At 35.2% G+C, this 14,800-nt stretch overlaps 1 protein-coding gene across 1 annotated transcript; it reads right to left on the reverse strand.

Moving 5' to 3' along the window:
- Positions 1-231: 231 nt before the first annotated feature.
- LOC137390200 (squalene monooxygenase-like) lies at positions 232-10,728 on the reverse strand. Its single transcript, XM_068076491.1, has 10 exons — positions 10,500-10,728; positions 9,945-10,170; positions 9,668-9,848; positions 8,005-8,101; positions 5,409-5,540; positions 4,517-4,673; positions 4,174-4,317; positions 3,567-3,758; positions 3,040-3,127; positions 232-994 (listed from the first exon to the last, which is right to left on the reverse strand). The coding sequence occupies exons 1-10, from the start codon at positions 10,716-10,718 to the stop codon at positions 808-810; spliced, it is 1,623 nt and encodes a 540-aa protein (XP_067932592.1). The 5' UTR covers positions 10,719-10,728; the 3' UTR covers positions 232-807.
- Positions 10,729-14,800: the final 4,072 nt, after the last annotated feature.

Raw genomic sequence — 14,800 nt, forward strand, 5'->3', positions numbered from 1 at the left:
TAACAAATCCATCTACCTCATATCCAAATGCTAGCACTCGAAGCCCTGAAGAGCTGGCCACTGGAGCTACTGAATGTGAAGTAAATGGCCTTCACAGAAGATGTCATATTCCCACAATAGAACAGCAAACATAACCTTGCTTAGGCAACTCAGAACATAATGGCATGATACCAATGAATGTGTATTTCTGTGGAGACAGCACAAGCAAAAATAGCCAATGGTAAGTACTCATTCGTTGCATGTAAATTTATTCAGCAATATATTGAAAGACTTGGTGTTTGTGATGAAAGACTGTGGAGTACAGGAATACAATATAGATTGAGTTTAAAAATTTAAAAATAACAAGCATTCTGAAAGACTGAGGTAATAAGGTGATGATACTGTGTGTGACATCACTCTGTACAACAAGATCTTAATGTTATTGGTGACACGAAATAAAAGCGTAGCAAATACATCTAATAAGGTTGATTAAGAATCATTTCAGCCCATGATAAGACAAGTAGCAACAAGCCTACAACTTATACAGTTACTGAACATTAGCTGTTGATTGACTGTCAGATCAAGGAGTGGTTCAACCCTATGAAAACTTCCTTATTAGTAAAATATATTATCTTTGGTACAGCGTGCGATATACATGTAAGTAAATAAAACAGTAATTCGTCTATCGACGTACAAGCTGCTTCTAATACCTGTATTGATATAGCTGCATTGAAGTTGTTTCCTACATAAAATAGTCATCAGCTAAGTTAGCCATGCTGCCTTTGCACTCTTTATAACCCGCTGCCTTTGATGAGAGACAAAGGAGGCTTAAGCCAATGTTCGTATTTCACTCCAGATCAAGGGAAAGATGACTTGGCAGGCTTTGACAAATGTACCTGCAGCTTGGTAAAGCCCAACGTGCACTCTATAGCCTGTACTCTTCATTATCAACCACACACTGTAGAGGGCTACGGCGAAGAAGTGTCCCACTAATGTGAAGGGATCTGGGGACAAGCTGTAACAACACATGTGATAGATAGTATAATAATAAACTATGAGATTAACCTGCAATCACTTATTATGACGGTGTACGGTATATAATTGATGCATTGCTATAACTAAAACATCATAACCATAGTTTGGAGCATAACAAAGCTTCGCAAATATCACTGACCACCTACGACATTTTACAGCACTAGATAACTGAGACACAGAAAGTGCTGCCACGGTTAACCCATACTGCTCCATTGGTATATTCCGCAAATAATATTTCACCACAGGACATCCTCAGAGGTTACTCATCTTCTATGTAAATAAAACTGGATTTTAGCTTATGCTAAATTTCGAAGAATCTAGTTGAAAACATTTTGATATTATGGTGACATGGTTTGAAGGAATTGTAATGACAACATAACATTGATTTTGTGAAGTGTGTCATCTAGACTCAGAACCACACGTGAATGGGCACTGCCTAGTTGTGATCAAATATGTGTTCACATACATGTATTTACCCTTCCTTCTCCTAAACTATAGAAGTAAGTAGCATGACCAGCCAACAATTACCGAGTTTTCATGATTTGAAGACATCCTTTACAAGAGTTGTTAGTCCTTTGAAGAAAGAATTACAAGCGAGATTCCCTATAATAAAAGTTTTTATTTACCGTAACTAAATTTTTCTAAATGATTGTTGATTGTAATGCAGAAACCAAAGCAGATTTAGAGACTAATCAATTATTAAGCACCTTTTGCAGGTGCTTAACAATTGATTTACAACCTCAGTAACTCCCTTCGAGATGATTTACCATAAAACTTTCAGTTGAACATCATGGCAAATAGAACACCACTATATGAGAAAGGTTGAAAAATACAGCACCATCTTTCAATTTCACCGCCACTTTGCCATTCTTTGATCTTTACAAACCCATAATAGAAAGAGATCAGTAAAAAGGTGTCCACAAAATGGCACTGATAATAATGACTCGGTTACATCAATAACAATCAATTCTTTGGTTGTTGCTGTAGTAGTTGCCATGGTTTTAGTGACAGTGTACCTGATTAGATCAATCGTTACAATCAGCAGAACTACACCATGATTCAAAGTCACTAACGTCTAAATCCAATCCATTATTTTCAGATTCATCCATAGTGTGGTTTAAAATCTTGCCTGAAGACTAAGGGATTTTGATGAGAATACTCTTCAGGAACGCCGTATGACTTAATAGCAGCCATTGTTATGGTGTGCCAAAATCTGTTCTCTAATTCCAAAGCTTAACAGCTTTTTAAGCTTTGAAAGCGACACCATTAAAATAATTTACAACTGTATCCAACTAATATGTTTTTACTCAAAAAACATTACACAATAATGAAGTTCCTATAAGTAGTTCCTTGTTCAACTCCGCCTGATACTTCAACATACATTAAGATCAGTTTAGCAAACCGCTCAGGCCAATGGCATTCATGTTACCTTGCTCGAAAGAAAGTGCAAGAAATAAACGACATTAGCGTCGCTTAGCCTGTAAAAGAGTTAAATCAATTTTCAAACTCTGATAAGTCAGTCGAAAAATACAGCGAGCAACCTCTATTTGAGCGTCGGCTCTAATAAAACCACACGGCACTATAGTGGAAGGGATAAAAATGGAGCACCATGTCGTTCAAATAGAGGTTGTACGATATGTTTAAAGGTTTAGTACTAGTAAGTTTTTAATAGGTTTTATTTCCCATCTGAGCTAATTGTGTTCTTATTATTACGAACTGACATCGACTGCCAAAAATGAAATAACAACATGCGATCGAAACCCAAACACATACAAAATTCAAAAGCACCCAAACATTAGCTTCGTTGACCCTAAAAATGCTTAAAAGTTTTAACATTCAACATATTTTTTGAGCATTTAAATATCATAGTGCAACACATGTAGTAACAAGTTCATTAATTTATTGCACATCTGTGTGCGTGTCAGACGATCTGCGATCATATGAAAATGAGAGTGACAACGGATCATCCAAATATCTCAGCCCTATACTATACAGCTTCAACCATAGAGTAGATTGAAAACTTACACAGAGAGCAAGCCAACGGGTCCATCCACACAGCGTCCTCCTAACTTGAAATACTTGAAACAAGCATCTCTCAGTCTAGATAAATTTTCTACAAATATTCATAATCACGCATAACTAGATGTCAGGAGTACATATACATATCTAGATGTCAGGAGTACATATACATAACTAGATGTCAGGAGTACATACACATAACTAGATGTTAGGAGTACATATACACAACTAGATGTCAGGAGTACATATACATAACTAAACGTCAGGACTACATATACACAACTAGATGTCAGGAGCACATATACATAACTGGATATCATGAGTACTTATATATAACTATGTGTCAGGAGTACATAAATATATAATGTGTACATTAGGAGGTTGCGGGAATGATGTTAATATACAAGGGATAACAGGAAGTATTTAAAATAGTAAAAAAGACAAGCGAGACACCAACCAACCATGACAAGTGAGCATTCATTAAAGAGCTCCAATGAAAAAATGAAACTATTGAGGGCTTCTCAGACACGTACCGTCACTAGCAGAAAAGAGCTCATACAGAGCTTGAGCTAAAATATTGACAACAAAAGAGTGTGTCTTCTTCCTTCTGTTCTGGAATAGGGCATGCGCCGCATCCATCTGTTGGTAGTCAGAGAGATCAGGAATCTGTTGAAGCAGACCTCGCCACAGGTAGATGTCATTAAGAGCGACACTCATTCCTCCACCTGCAAGAGATGGTCATCACCTGCTTATATTAGGCAATATGATGGAAGAAACAAAGGAAAGAATGGTGAGAAAATGGTGTAGGATGCTGCTTAGAAATACATATGAAACAAATCTAGAATATTATGTTTATAAGTTATACATAGGTCTGTAGTAGGTAAGAGAAACTAATAGCAGTAATTTTGTTTAGTGCAACAGCTTGACCCACCGTCAGTGGAAATATGCAAGTCTACAGAATTAGCAAAAAAGAGCTGATGTCTAATTGTATCGAATAGATGTGATACGCATTACCTGCAACTGATAAACTCTTAGTAAATAGTATCGACGATGAAAGGGTGCCAGGCAGCACAGCATTCCTGTTGTTTGATTGGTGCATTCAGTAGGATAAATAGCCTGACAGCTAGCGATTAGTCTCACCTGTCAGCGGGTGGCGCATGTTAAAAGCGTCTCCTAGCATCAGTACACCATTCTTTCTGAGGGTCGATGGAGGAAGGAACCTGCATGGCATGGACCTCACTCGGCCATTCAGCACACCATCCTCAAATGGACCAGCCAAGTGTTCTGAATGTATGACAGACCAAATAATATATTAACAGCAATGTCTAATTTAAGTATCTCTACGTCGGCGAGAAATTCATTGCTGTGTAGCTCTTCATTATCGGGTGAATTGTACGTAAGGAAATGCTCTGCTCGTTTCGCACAAAAAACAGGAATGGCTGGAGGACTTACCACAAAAAGCAGAAATGGCTAGAGGACTTACCAGGGAGGTATGGCAGAGTGTTCTCTAGTAAGTAATCTTTGATATCCCTAGGTAGGCTGCTGGATCTGATGTCTACAAGAATCCTAGTCTCTTCCTCAGAGATTTTGTACACCAGTATCGGGTTGGGGTCAGACAGCACCAACTCAGCATGCCGGTCCTTTTAAACAAACTACATGCTATGCACAAGAAACCTGATGGATAACTGAAACCATCGAATGCTTTCTTATCAAACTTGAATACGGCTAAAATAAATGTGGAGAAATTACTCCCATATGCTTTAAATCAACAATACTGCCTATATTCTTCAGTACACATTGAGAGCCCATCGTCCAGTTCTAGCCACAAACTTTGGTGCTTAAGCTATGAATAAACATAGACACGGAGTTTAAAATCTCTTCACATGAGTACTGCATGACGAACCACTCTATACCGTATCTGTTCATGCAAGCAATACAGTTGTCACCTTTGATATGATATAGATTAAATGAATTAATTCTATTACAAGTGCAATACAGTTGTCACCTTAATGATCAGCACATCAAATTTATTTTCACAATCGAATCATATAACACAGTTGATACCTGAATGCAATGTAAAATTACAGTCGTCACCTTAATGATCAGCATATAACATTTATTGTCACAATCTGACCATATATAACAGTTGCTACCATAAGTCAATGTAAAATTACAACTGTTACCTAGATTCAACAGATCAAGGCAGTTTCCATCTTAAACTTTCATAGATTACAGTTAATATCCCAGACTGACAGTGTATAACATATTGCTTACTCTAATGTGAAGGAAATTAAATTGACACAACCTAACAATATAACGGTTGCCTTGCTCCGATCATACAACACATCTGTTACCATAGAATGAAAGACGCATACCTTGATCTGTGGACAGTCTTTCATTATGCAGCCAACAAAGTGCGATGATAGGTGCACCTGATCGTCATGTAGTTGCTTTCTGAATTTGGAAAACCCGCCGTCAGCTACGACGACAAGTGGGGCATACAACTCCTAAACAAATCATCAGAATAATTAAATGGTGTATAGTCTTAGTAAAGCGAATAACCCTACTTTATCTAATTATATATTTGTTGACAAAAAACTAAACCAGCAATAAAAATTCAATTTTTTTGCGACTGAGTCAACAATTTATTATGAGACAGCAATTTTATATAATTGCAGACAGATTTTTATAACTTCATAGTAATAAAAATGTGTACATATTTTGAAAAAAGTCACATCTACCTTGAGAAGTTAACCATTCAATACACACACTAGATATCCATAAACATAGTAATAAAATCTCTAAAATTACGATATGACCAACTTTTAAAAAATGGGCGTAAAAACCGTAAACTAAATTCAAGTTAATAACCAAAGACCAAGACACAAACGAGTACTTTTAATTTTTAAACCTGATCATCAGGAACTCACATCACTCTCATGATTTTTATTAGCGAATTTCAATGAAAGATCATTTTTGAGCTATACCGGCATACTTTGTATGTCTGTAAATATAACAACATATAACAAGATATATAGAAATTATATCTTTGCCTTTTTATACTTAATTTGGACAAACCGAGTTAGCTAAAGACTAACTAACAATTGTGTGAATGAATGGTATGAATGACATGTTTTTATCAATGATCATTATTCTCGGCTATAGCTCAATTGCAATGTATGCTTTTCCTGTTTTGTTTTTGCTACTAAACAGGAGAATTGATTGCTAAATTACTACTTGCAAATGAAGAAAACTGGTTGCGCTTATGTAACTACAAGTCTAATACCATCTGCTAACCTCATCTAGACACCAATCTAGACAAATATAACTTAAACGTATGCATAGTTAACCCAACTTTTCACTCGCAAACAATTAGATTGCATCAAGTATATGACTTCAGATTCTTAAATAAAAATACTTTGCTATTAGTTTCAACTAATATTGTTATATAATAGATTAAGACAGAGTCCAGCTATACCGTGTTGGTCATAGAAATATGCTGGAGAGTGAGAACTGAATCACCCGATCAGAAGATACAGGACAAGAGATATGTGAGGTATTTTACTAAGGTACATCTGTGCACCATTTAAGAACAAAGAATGCAATGTTAGTTAGGTATAAAACATTTCCTATGGTAAGGGAACGATGAAAAAATACAGAAAATATAACAGTTAAATAAAAGTGAGCCTCATAACTCAGGAATAAGGAGGATAATAAGCATAAAAGTAAGGAGCCTCGTCTAGTAAAAGCATACGCATTAGTTAATTAAAATTCATATTTTTATTAATCGTGTTTCATAGATATTAATAGATGTCAAAAAAAACTCATTCAAAATATTATTTGCCTACAGAACGTAGTTACTGACAAAAAATTTTTCTCCGCGTAGAACAATGTGATCTTAGAAGCTTGGATTATCAAAACAAAGGGCTCACACTTGCTAAGGGTTGTTTCCCTCATAATATTACAAAATATACTCGACAAATTATAGAAGATTACATGACTATTTCTAACAATTCATCAACGATATAGTTAAAAAATAAAAGAGAGATCTTGATAAAGCCACATCTTCCCACTTAATTTTTTTATTGACTCCATTGTAAAAATATAATTGTGTATTCAAACAATGTCAGATATATTAAAACTCGTCTGTGATTTCGTCTCGTTGTACTATCAAGCTAAAAAGTACTTTGGTTTGCATCAGATTTAACATATATTTGTTATTTATATCCACAAAATAATTAAGATTAGCAATAAAACTAATTTTAATTATTTTGTGGCTAAATATTTTCTCTTTTCTTATGTTAAGTTCTGACTTAGTAACCAGCCGCAACTCCAAGTTAACTTCATTAGTTGGAATAATGACTGAACCTAGCATGAACTTCTCAGAGCTGATGATAAATTATTTAGATAAAGTACATGTATGCATATTCCAGTGGTTACATGTGTGCATGTACAGCAGGCCTTGATAATTGGGTTGGACATTGAATACTCAGTGACTTCAGTTGGCTGATACCAACTGAGAATGGGCTATGATATGCCGAGTCACTAACAACAAATAAATCATAATAATAAACATGATAAAATTAAATGACCTTAAAACAAAAGCTGTGAAAAAGAAAGTGTTCTGTTGTTAAAGTTTATTTGAATGTTGATTTTTGAGCTATACTTGAAGCTAATCTAGAGTCCTAATTTAATGATAAAAAGTAAACAATGTTAGGTTGGGTTATATAATACAAAGCATAATATAGTACGAAGTACATCATACAATATGGAAATGCTCTACATTAATAGGAAAGATAACAATTGGTTAAAAGAATGGCATCACTCACCATATAGGCTTTTTAACTTATCATACTGATATGGCGTTGAGCGCAAACTTCCGAAATCAATTATTAAACTAGTACATAATTGAGCACTTTTGCATGTTTTTGTTACTATTATCTATTTCACCCATCAAGTATAATATAATACCTCTGAAGTTTGCAGTTGTTTTCTCTTGTAGCTTACGCCGATTACAACGCCATTATCTTCTATCAGAGTCTGAGCAGTTGCCTCCACCACCGTGACACTACAGTACATAAATGTATAGCAAACTTGAAAAGCATAGTATTGCTCTCTCATTGATAATAGGCACCTTCTCAACCTTACACCTTCAACTCCCTGAGTTCACCTAACTTCATATCTGCCATGACAATTTAAAGCTGCTAAAATATGTTTCTACCAAAAGTAACACTAAGATCTTTGCCAAGTTGTTGATGACACATTCTGCTGGAAGTTATCCTACAGAATAATCAGTCAACTGTTGCTGGCAACCCTGGGACACACTAAAAACTTAACAGGAACCCTGTGGTATGGGATTTTCTTCCTAGACAAGAGTGCAACTCCACATCGTAATTACTGCCACCACAAGTGTCATCTTTCTTCCTACCATCTATACAGTCAAAAAAAACACCAAATAAATCAAGTGGCTAATTTTTACATATAATAAACTATCCTTCAAATTGACTATTGCTGCACTCCTGTATGTTTCTTATCTTAACAAACAGGAGTGATGACGATTTTGTTTGCCTGTCTAAATAACTTGCACTTAAAATAGTAGATGATTATAGTCAGTTAATGCAGCCAAAAAAGCTTGTGTCTATAGTGCTCAGTCTTGCAAGAAAAGTAGGCGAGGTCAAAGACAAAGTATTTAGCATATTTACTAAATCACAACAGTTTGTATATGAATGCACTGATTAGTGATTGGCAGAGATTTGAAGTGACGTCTAGTGATTTGCTAATATTACATTTCTACCACATTATCTTATTTTAGCAAAATAGTGGCCAAAAGTGCTGCAGAGTAGTACATTACGTTAATGTAGGCCAAAATAATCACTCTGACAAAATAAGCTTCAAATTCAAACAATTAAAAGTTCCTAGTTTCATAGATGTTCTCCTCAAGCGGTTGTTCATTCTACCGGAGACATACTTGCGCAGTAAAGAAAGTCAGAGAAGGTCTTGTTACAACCAAACATTTCAATTTATTAACATAAAAATAGTATCAGATGTATTTTAAAAACTTGTTTCTGCCACTGTTGAGCATTGTTTCAGCGTTATCATTTTCATTGCTACAAAATGACAAATTTGGTCAGCGGAAAGGCTTTCTGATCTGGTATTCTCACAACGGCTTATTTTTAGCTGTCGCTGCTCAAGTAGTCCGGCTACCCTTTGTTATACCTCCTGACAGGTTGTTTACACATTTTCTTACTTTTGAATCCACAAAAATTGTAAAGACTGAAAATAAGGATTTCTTTGAACTACCAAGTGGTGAATAAATCTTTCTCCTGGAGTCACATGACAGCCTGTTATATTTAAAACTCATGTGATTTACAGGCTCTTGGTTCCAAATTGTTCGGTTTGTCAGCAGAATCAATAGCAGTTTAATTGTTTTTAATTAATAAATAAAGTTTTCAAAGTTCTTTCTGCAGCCATCAAGTGCTTGGTCTTGAAGACAAGCTGACTAATATCAAAAACTTGACTATTTGAGCAGTGCTAATACCAAACTGTGAACAGCAGTGCTTCCGACAAATTTTACCTAAATCCATGATACCGCAAGCTCTCTCGTTTCCTGTCAAAATTGCGAATTAATACTCACTTGGATTCTCGAGCAGCTGCTGATCTTAAAGCCATTATAAACTTTCCATGTCTGAAGGCTATTCCTTCTTTACTAGCTCCTGCGTCTTTTGGGAAAGGGATGTGAACCGATGTTCCAGTCCTCCAATCATGTATGACATAACCTTGTGTCGCCTGGGCACCTTCACATTCCAATAGACAATCTGGAAACATCAAATGAATACAATTTACAACAACTAGATGTCTAAGAGAAAGCTAATGTGTTTAAATTGAGCGAGTGCTTTGAGAAGTAAACGAACCGCCAAGGCCAAGTTTACGCAAAACATCACATCCTCCGGGTTGGAGAAGTTCACCAATAATTCTGTCAGGTTCCTTCATATCTCTTTCTATAAGAGTGACTTGCCTACCATCCTGTGCAAGTACTGTAGCCAAAGAAGAGCCCAAAACTCCAGACCCGATGACTATAACCCGCTGTTTCTCCTCCTTACTGAAGACTCGAGATGGTCGTTTCTGCAGTTCTGTTTTCTAAAGTGAAACATTTTGACTTGATTTACACCTCCAAACCAAAAAATTTGTAATGAAAACTATGATAGCCATTGAGGTGGATTACAATTGACATTTTAATTGCATGCTACCCACTCAAAACCTGCTTGGAACATTAGCTCAAGGTTTGAAAGTCTCTTTCACATGCCTGAGACTTCCACTGTAGTGAGTTACAGAACTAAAATATCTCTCATGCTAAATGTCAAATTAGATAAAACAACGTTAAACCAATGTGTTGTTTTCAGGATTATATAAGGACTTCTAAAGTTCAAATAAATATGTAATGTTTTAACCATAATCATCATTCTTACCTTCCTTATATAGCGAGTGATTCGCCATTGTAGAAATCCGATAAACAAGAGAAAAGTGCACACTGTCAAGGCTAAATAAAATAAATATCGAATTGTAAAGCCACTGCCATTCCCTCCTGATCCAGCCCATCCAACCCCTCCTTCCAGTTGTGATTGGACAATATTAATTACACCGGAAACTCCATTCCGCACAGCTCCGTAAGCAGCTTCTAATACCATGGCAATATGAGTAATCTGAAATTTATAATATGTTCAATAAGGTTTTTTGATAAGACTTACACAGAAAGAGCAAATCTGTACATTTCTTCTGAAATTATCTTGAACTTTTCTTAAAATAGTGTAAAACTAAAAACCTCATCTTCATGCATCGAATTACTTAACACTTCTTACAATGTGATTATTTGTTGAAGTATACTTGTAATGAAAAATAAAACACAATAATAAAATTTGGGTTATATATGTTTGAAACTGAACAGATTGTATATAAAGTAGACAGTTGTTGTATTAACAGTTCGTCTTTGTCGGCAACATATAAAAATCATGAAGAAAAATTTGCTAATTACAGCCATCTATACTGTAATCAATAAATGCTGTGAATAATGCTGTTGAAAAATGTGAAGGCATTTATATAAAACTGTGCAACCTTTCGCACACAAGCTGAAAGATTTATACATGTTTCTGTGTAATATTTGCTGAAAAGGTAACATGGCATACAAGTAAGATCACCGGCTATTATCTTTCTTTTTCTTATTATCCCTCTTGTTCTTTTAGTCAATAGCTAACAATATAGTTATATATTTTTAGCTAATAGGGTTAACTAATTAGTTAACATATATGGTTAACATAGTTATATTGTTTATTCATTAGCTAGTTTTATATTGTTATGTTGCATTTGGTATAATAAAAGCATTCAAACATCTATTACAGTTAGTCCTTTGGTCAGGGTTACTCAGTGTAGTCCCTTTGGAGTCAGTTAGGGTTAACTAAGACCAGACTAAAGTCAGTGGGCACCTGGTAAGACTTGTCAAACATTTTCGTGGATCATTTTCAACTTAAAGAAATCATTCATAGCGAGCAGAAAACCACCTTGATGATGGCGAAATAATGATAGAAGTAGTGAGGAAACAATTTCAGGTAAAATACAATACAGGTATTGAGCATGTTTGAAAACATGAAAGAAAGACAAATAAACACAATTAACCAGAGAAATATGCCTAGTGCCGTGTTCAACATGGCCAATGACATTATCAGTATGAAACACCAACCAATGCACAAGGCGAAAAGCACTCTTGCACCAATTTCCTCCTGTCAATCCCGTGGTTAATCTAACTGAAAGCTTTTGGTGAAAACTTGTTCTAGGTGTTGGTGAAAAGTATTTTTCCATTAAAACATCTACCTAGCCTTTACATTCACATAAATATCTTTACATTTTAGGTCTAAAATATGGACATTGCTATATATTAACTAAGAATTAAATAATGTTGATGACAATAGAACATACAAAAAGAAATTTTGTTGAAAATATATAATTTACAATAAAAAATATTTTTTTCTTTCACCAAATGGGAGGACAATAGCGTTATCCATGTGCTATTAAACAGTATATCAGCATTGTGTCGCAATTAAATTTTTGCGTCAAATACAGTAAAAGACCGGTCTAATGGTATTCAATATGAACAGAGTAGACATTTTGTCAAAAGACTAAAATATTTAAACCAGAGCTTCCTTTATACCTTCAAAAACACCATGCTTGCCATTTAATGCATTACAACAATAAACTTTTCTAGCAACATCGCTCCATTAAGTTAGTTATCGCAATAATTTGACGGAAGCAACTTAAATACATGTCGCGCTTGATGTTGAGCACAGCAGAATTACATATGCTTGTGAGCTCTCTCTTGCCCATTCTTCGAGCCACCAATCAAGCTTAAAACATGCTATTACTTTTTTCCTCAAAGAAAAAACTATGGTGCTGCAAAACCAAGAGTTTTTTTATTAACAAAACTAACCTTAATAACACATGATATTTAGCTATACACAGAGCTGCATGAGAGTGAAGCTCTAGATCTTTGGTGGTGTAACGTAAACTTATGATTTTAACGGGTAACGTAAATTAACTTTTGGTCGATAGTCTAAGCAGCACAGCAACTGCCGCTTGTGGCCAGACTGAAAAGTTATCCAATCACTGAACCCAAATTTAGACACTGGCCAATAAAGTAACATCGACTTTTTTAAGCGAGTAGACAACCCTCAAAAAGGTTTGTCATGCAGGTACGTACTAGTTTTACCAGATTGCAATGATAAATTTGAATTACTAGTTAAATATATAACAATACAATTACAAATTTTGACAAATATAAATGCACTTCTGTGTTTTTAAACAATCTTGATATGCATGTATATATACACATGTATGTATACATACATGTATATAATTATATATATATATATGTATATATATAAAAAAAAATTGTTTCCTCACCCCGGATACCCCGTATGGGTGGTAAATTCTGCTCTAACTCGGGCCTCTTACCAGAGACCTGGGAGTTTGAGCACTCGCCTCAAGATCTTAGCTGTCCCCAATAGCGCACTTTTCTGCAACTCACCTGAGTTGATTGTTGTTGGTATTTGGGCAAGCCACATTTTATGCGCTGGTGTTATTGCGCCCAGTGCCCCAATGACTACTGGGATTACAGTTGTTCGTACATTCCAGCATTTTTCAATCTCTTCTCCAAGAGGGAGATATTTCTCTACCTTTTCTTTTTCTTTGCTGGCTATATTGTAGTCATTGGGTACTGCTATATCTATTATAGTAGCCCTCTTGTTTTCCTTGTCTACTACCACTATATCTGGTTGGTTAGCTAGGACATGCTTGTCAGTTCGGATGTAGAAGTCCCAGAGGATCTTAGCGCAGTCATTTTCATATATATATATATATATATATATATATATATATATATATATATATATATATATATATATATATGTGAATACATTTGAACATATATTTGTTTTGTACATGCCCTTCTGGTTGGTCAACCAGTTGTCCTTCAGGTTGAATCCACCCCGTGATAAAACAGACATTGGTGCACTGTGGAGTACCATCACTGTTTGACAGCATGTTTTCTATTGATATTATAAACAGTAGCGGTGAAAGGATGGTGTCTGGTAGTCCTAACCAGGCTTCTGAAACGAGCTTATTAACATAATCTGTATTTTCTATTTTTAAGAGTGATTGAAAAGCTTTCAGAAACCTTGGCAACATCCCAGTTCAGTCATCCTGTAAGGCTAATATACCATCACACTAGACACTGTAAAACACCTTTTGGGGGTTTTGCGAAAAGGCCTGCAGTCCGACATTTCTTTGTGCAACCATTCCGTATCGTTACTATCGGTATCATTACTATCCGTATCGTTACTATCGGTATCGTTACTATCGGTATCGTTACTATCCGTATCGTTACTATCCGTTATCGTTACTATCCGTTATCGTTACTATCCGTATTGTTACTATCCGTATCGTTACTATCCGTATAGTTACTATCCGTATCGTTACTATCCGTATCGTTACTATTCATATCATTACTATCCGTATCGTTACTATCCGTCTTGTTACTATCGTTACTATCCGTATCGTTACTATCCGTACCGTTACTATCCGTATCTTTACTATCCGTATCGTTACTATCATTTGTGCTAAGTAAGCTTATTTGTTTTTTGTTTGCTTGGAATTTTATTAGGTTTTAATTCATTTTCTGTTTTAACACCTTACAACATTTTTTAAATGGATTCATTTGTAAGATCACTCGCTCAAGGTCAGGCCTATTTGGCAACTAACGTACAAACGAAAAAAATATGAGCCCTGATGAGTTGCTATTCTGTCCATAAATGCTTAATATAATTTAGCTATGGAACATTGTGTAAAGTGGGAGTCAATCAGTAGTACAACAACTTATTACCCCTTTCTATGCATAGCCAGCAATGTGCGATTAATACGCCATTATATATAACTGGATGTGACTTTTGAGTCATAGATTGGCTATAGCTGTATGTATATTGACTTGAAACTAATTGTAAGACTCGACAACATATAGAGTATACTTACTATAATTTCATTTTCTTTTATAAAGTGATAAAATGACGAGTATGCTGATGGGCATTAATTGCTTTATGATTTTTCTCAAAAAGGGCAATTATTTTGAGACGCAATTTTTCTAACAACTTAGTAAAAACTCTGTTTCAGAACCTTATCTACAAGTGATTGTTGCATAACCACACTTCTGAATTGAAATATACAAGTT

This window comes from Watersipora subatra, chromosome 3 (assembly GCF_963576615.1).
Source record: "Watersipora subatra chromosome 3, tzWatSuba1.1, whole genome shotgun sequence".
Taxonomy (NCBI): Eukaryota; Metazoa; Bryozoa; class Gymnolaemata; order Cheilostomatida; family Watersiporidae; genus Watersipora; species Watersipora subatra.

Excerpts from the sequence above, each read along its gene's own strand:
- LOC137390200 (XM_068076491.1), bottom strand. The coding sequence starts at position 10,718 with ATGGTATTAGAAGCTGCTTACGGAGCTGTGCGGAATGGAGTTTCCGGT. Across the intron at positions 9,849-9,944 it reads GCGTAAACTTGGCCTTGGCG|ATTGTCTATTGGAATGTGAA; the intron begins GTTCGTTTACTT and ends TGATGTTTCCAG. Across the intron at positions 5,541-8,004 it reads AACAACTGCAAACTTCAGAG|GAGTTGTATGCCCCACTTGT; the intron begins GTATTATATTAT and ends TGATTTGTTTAG.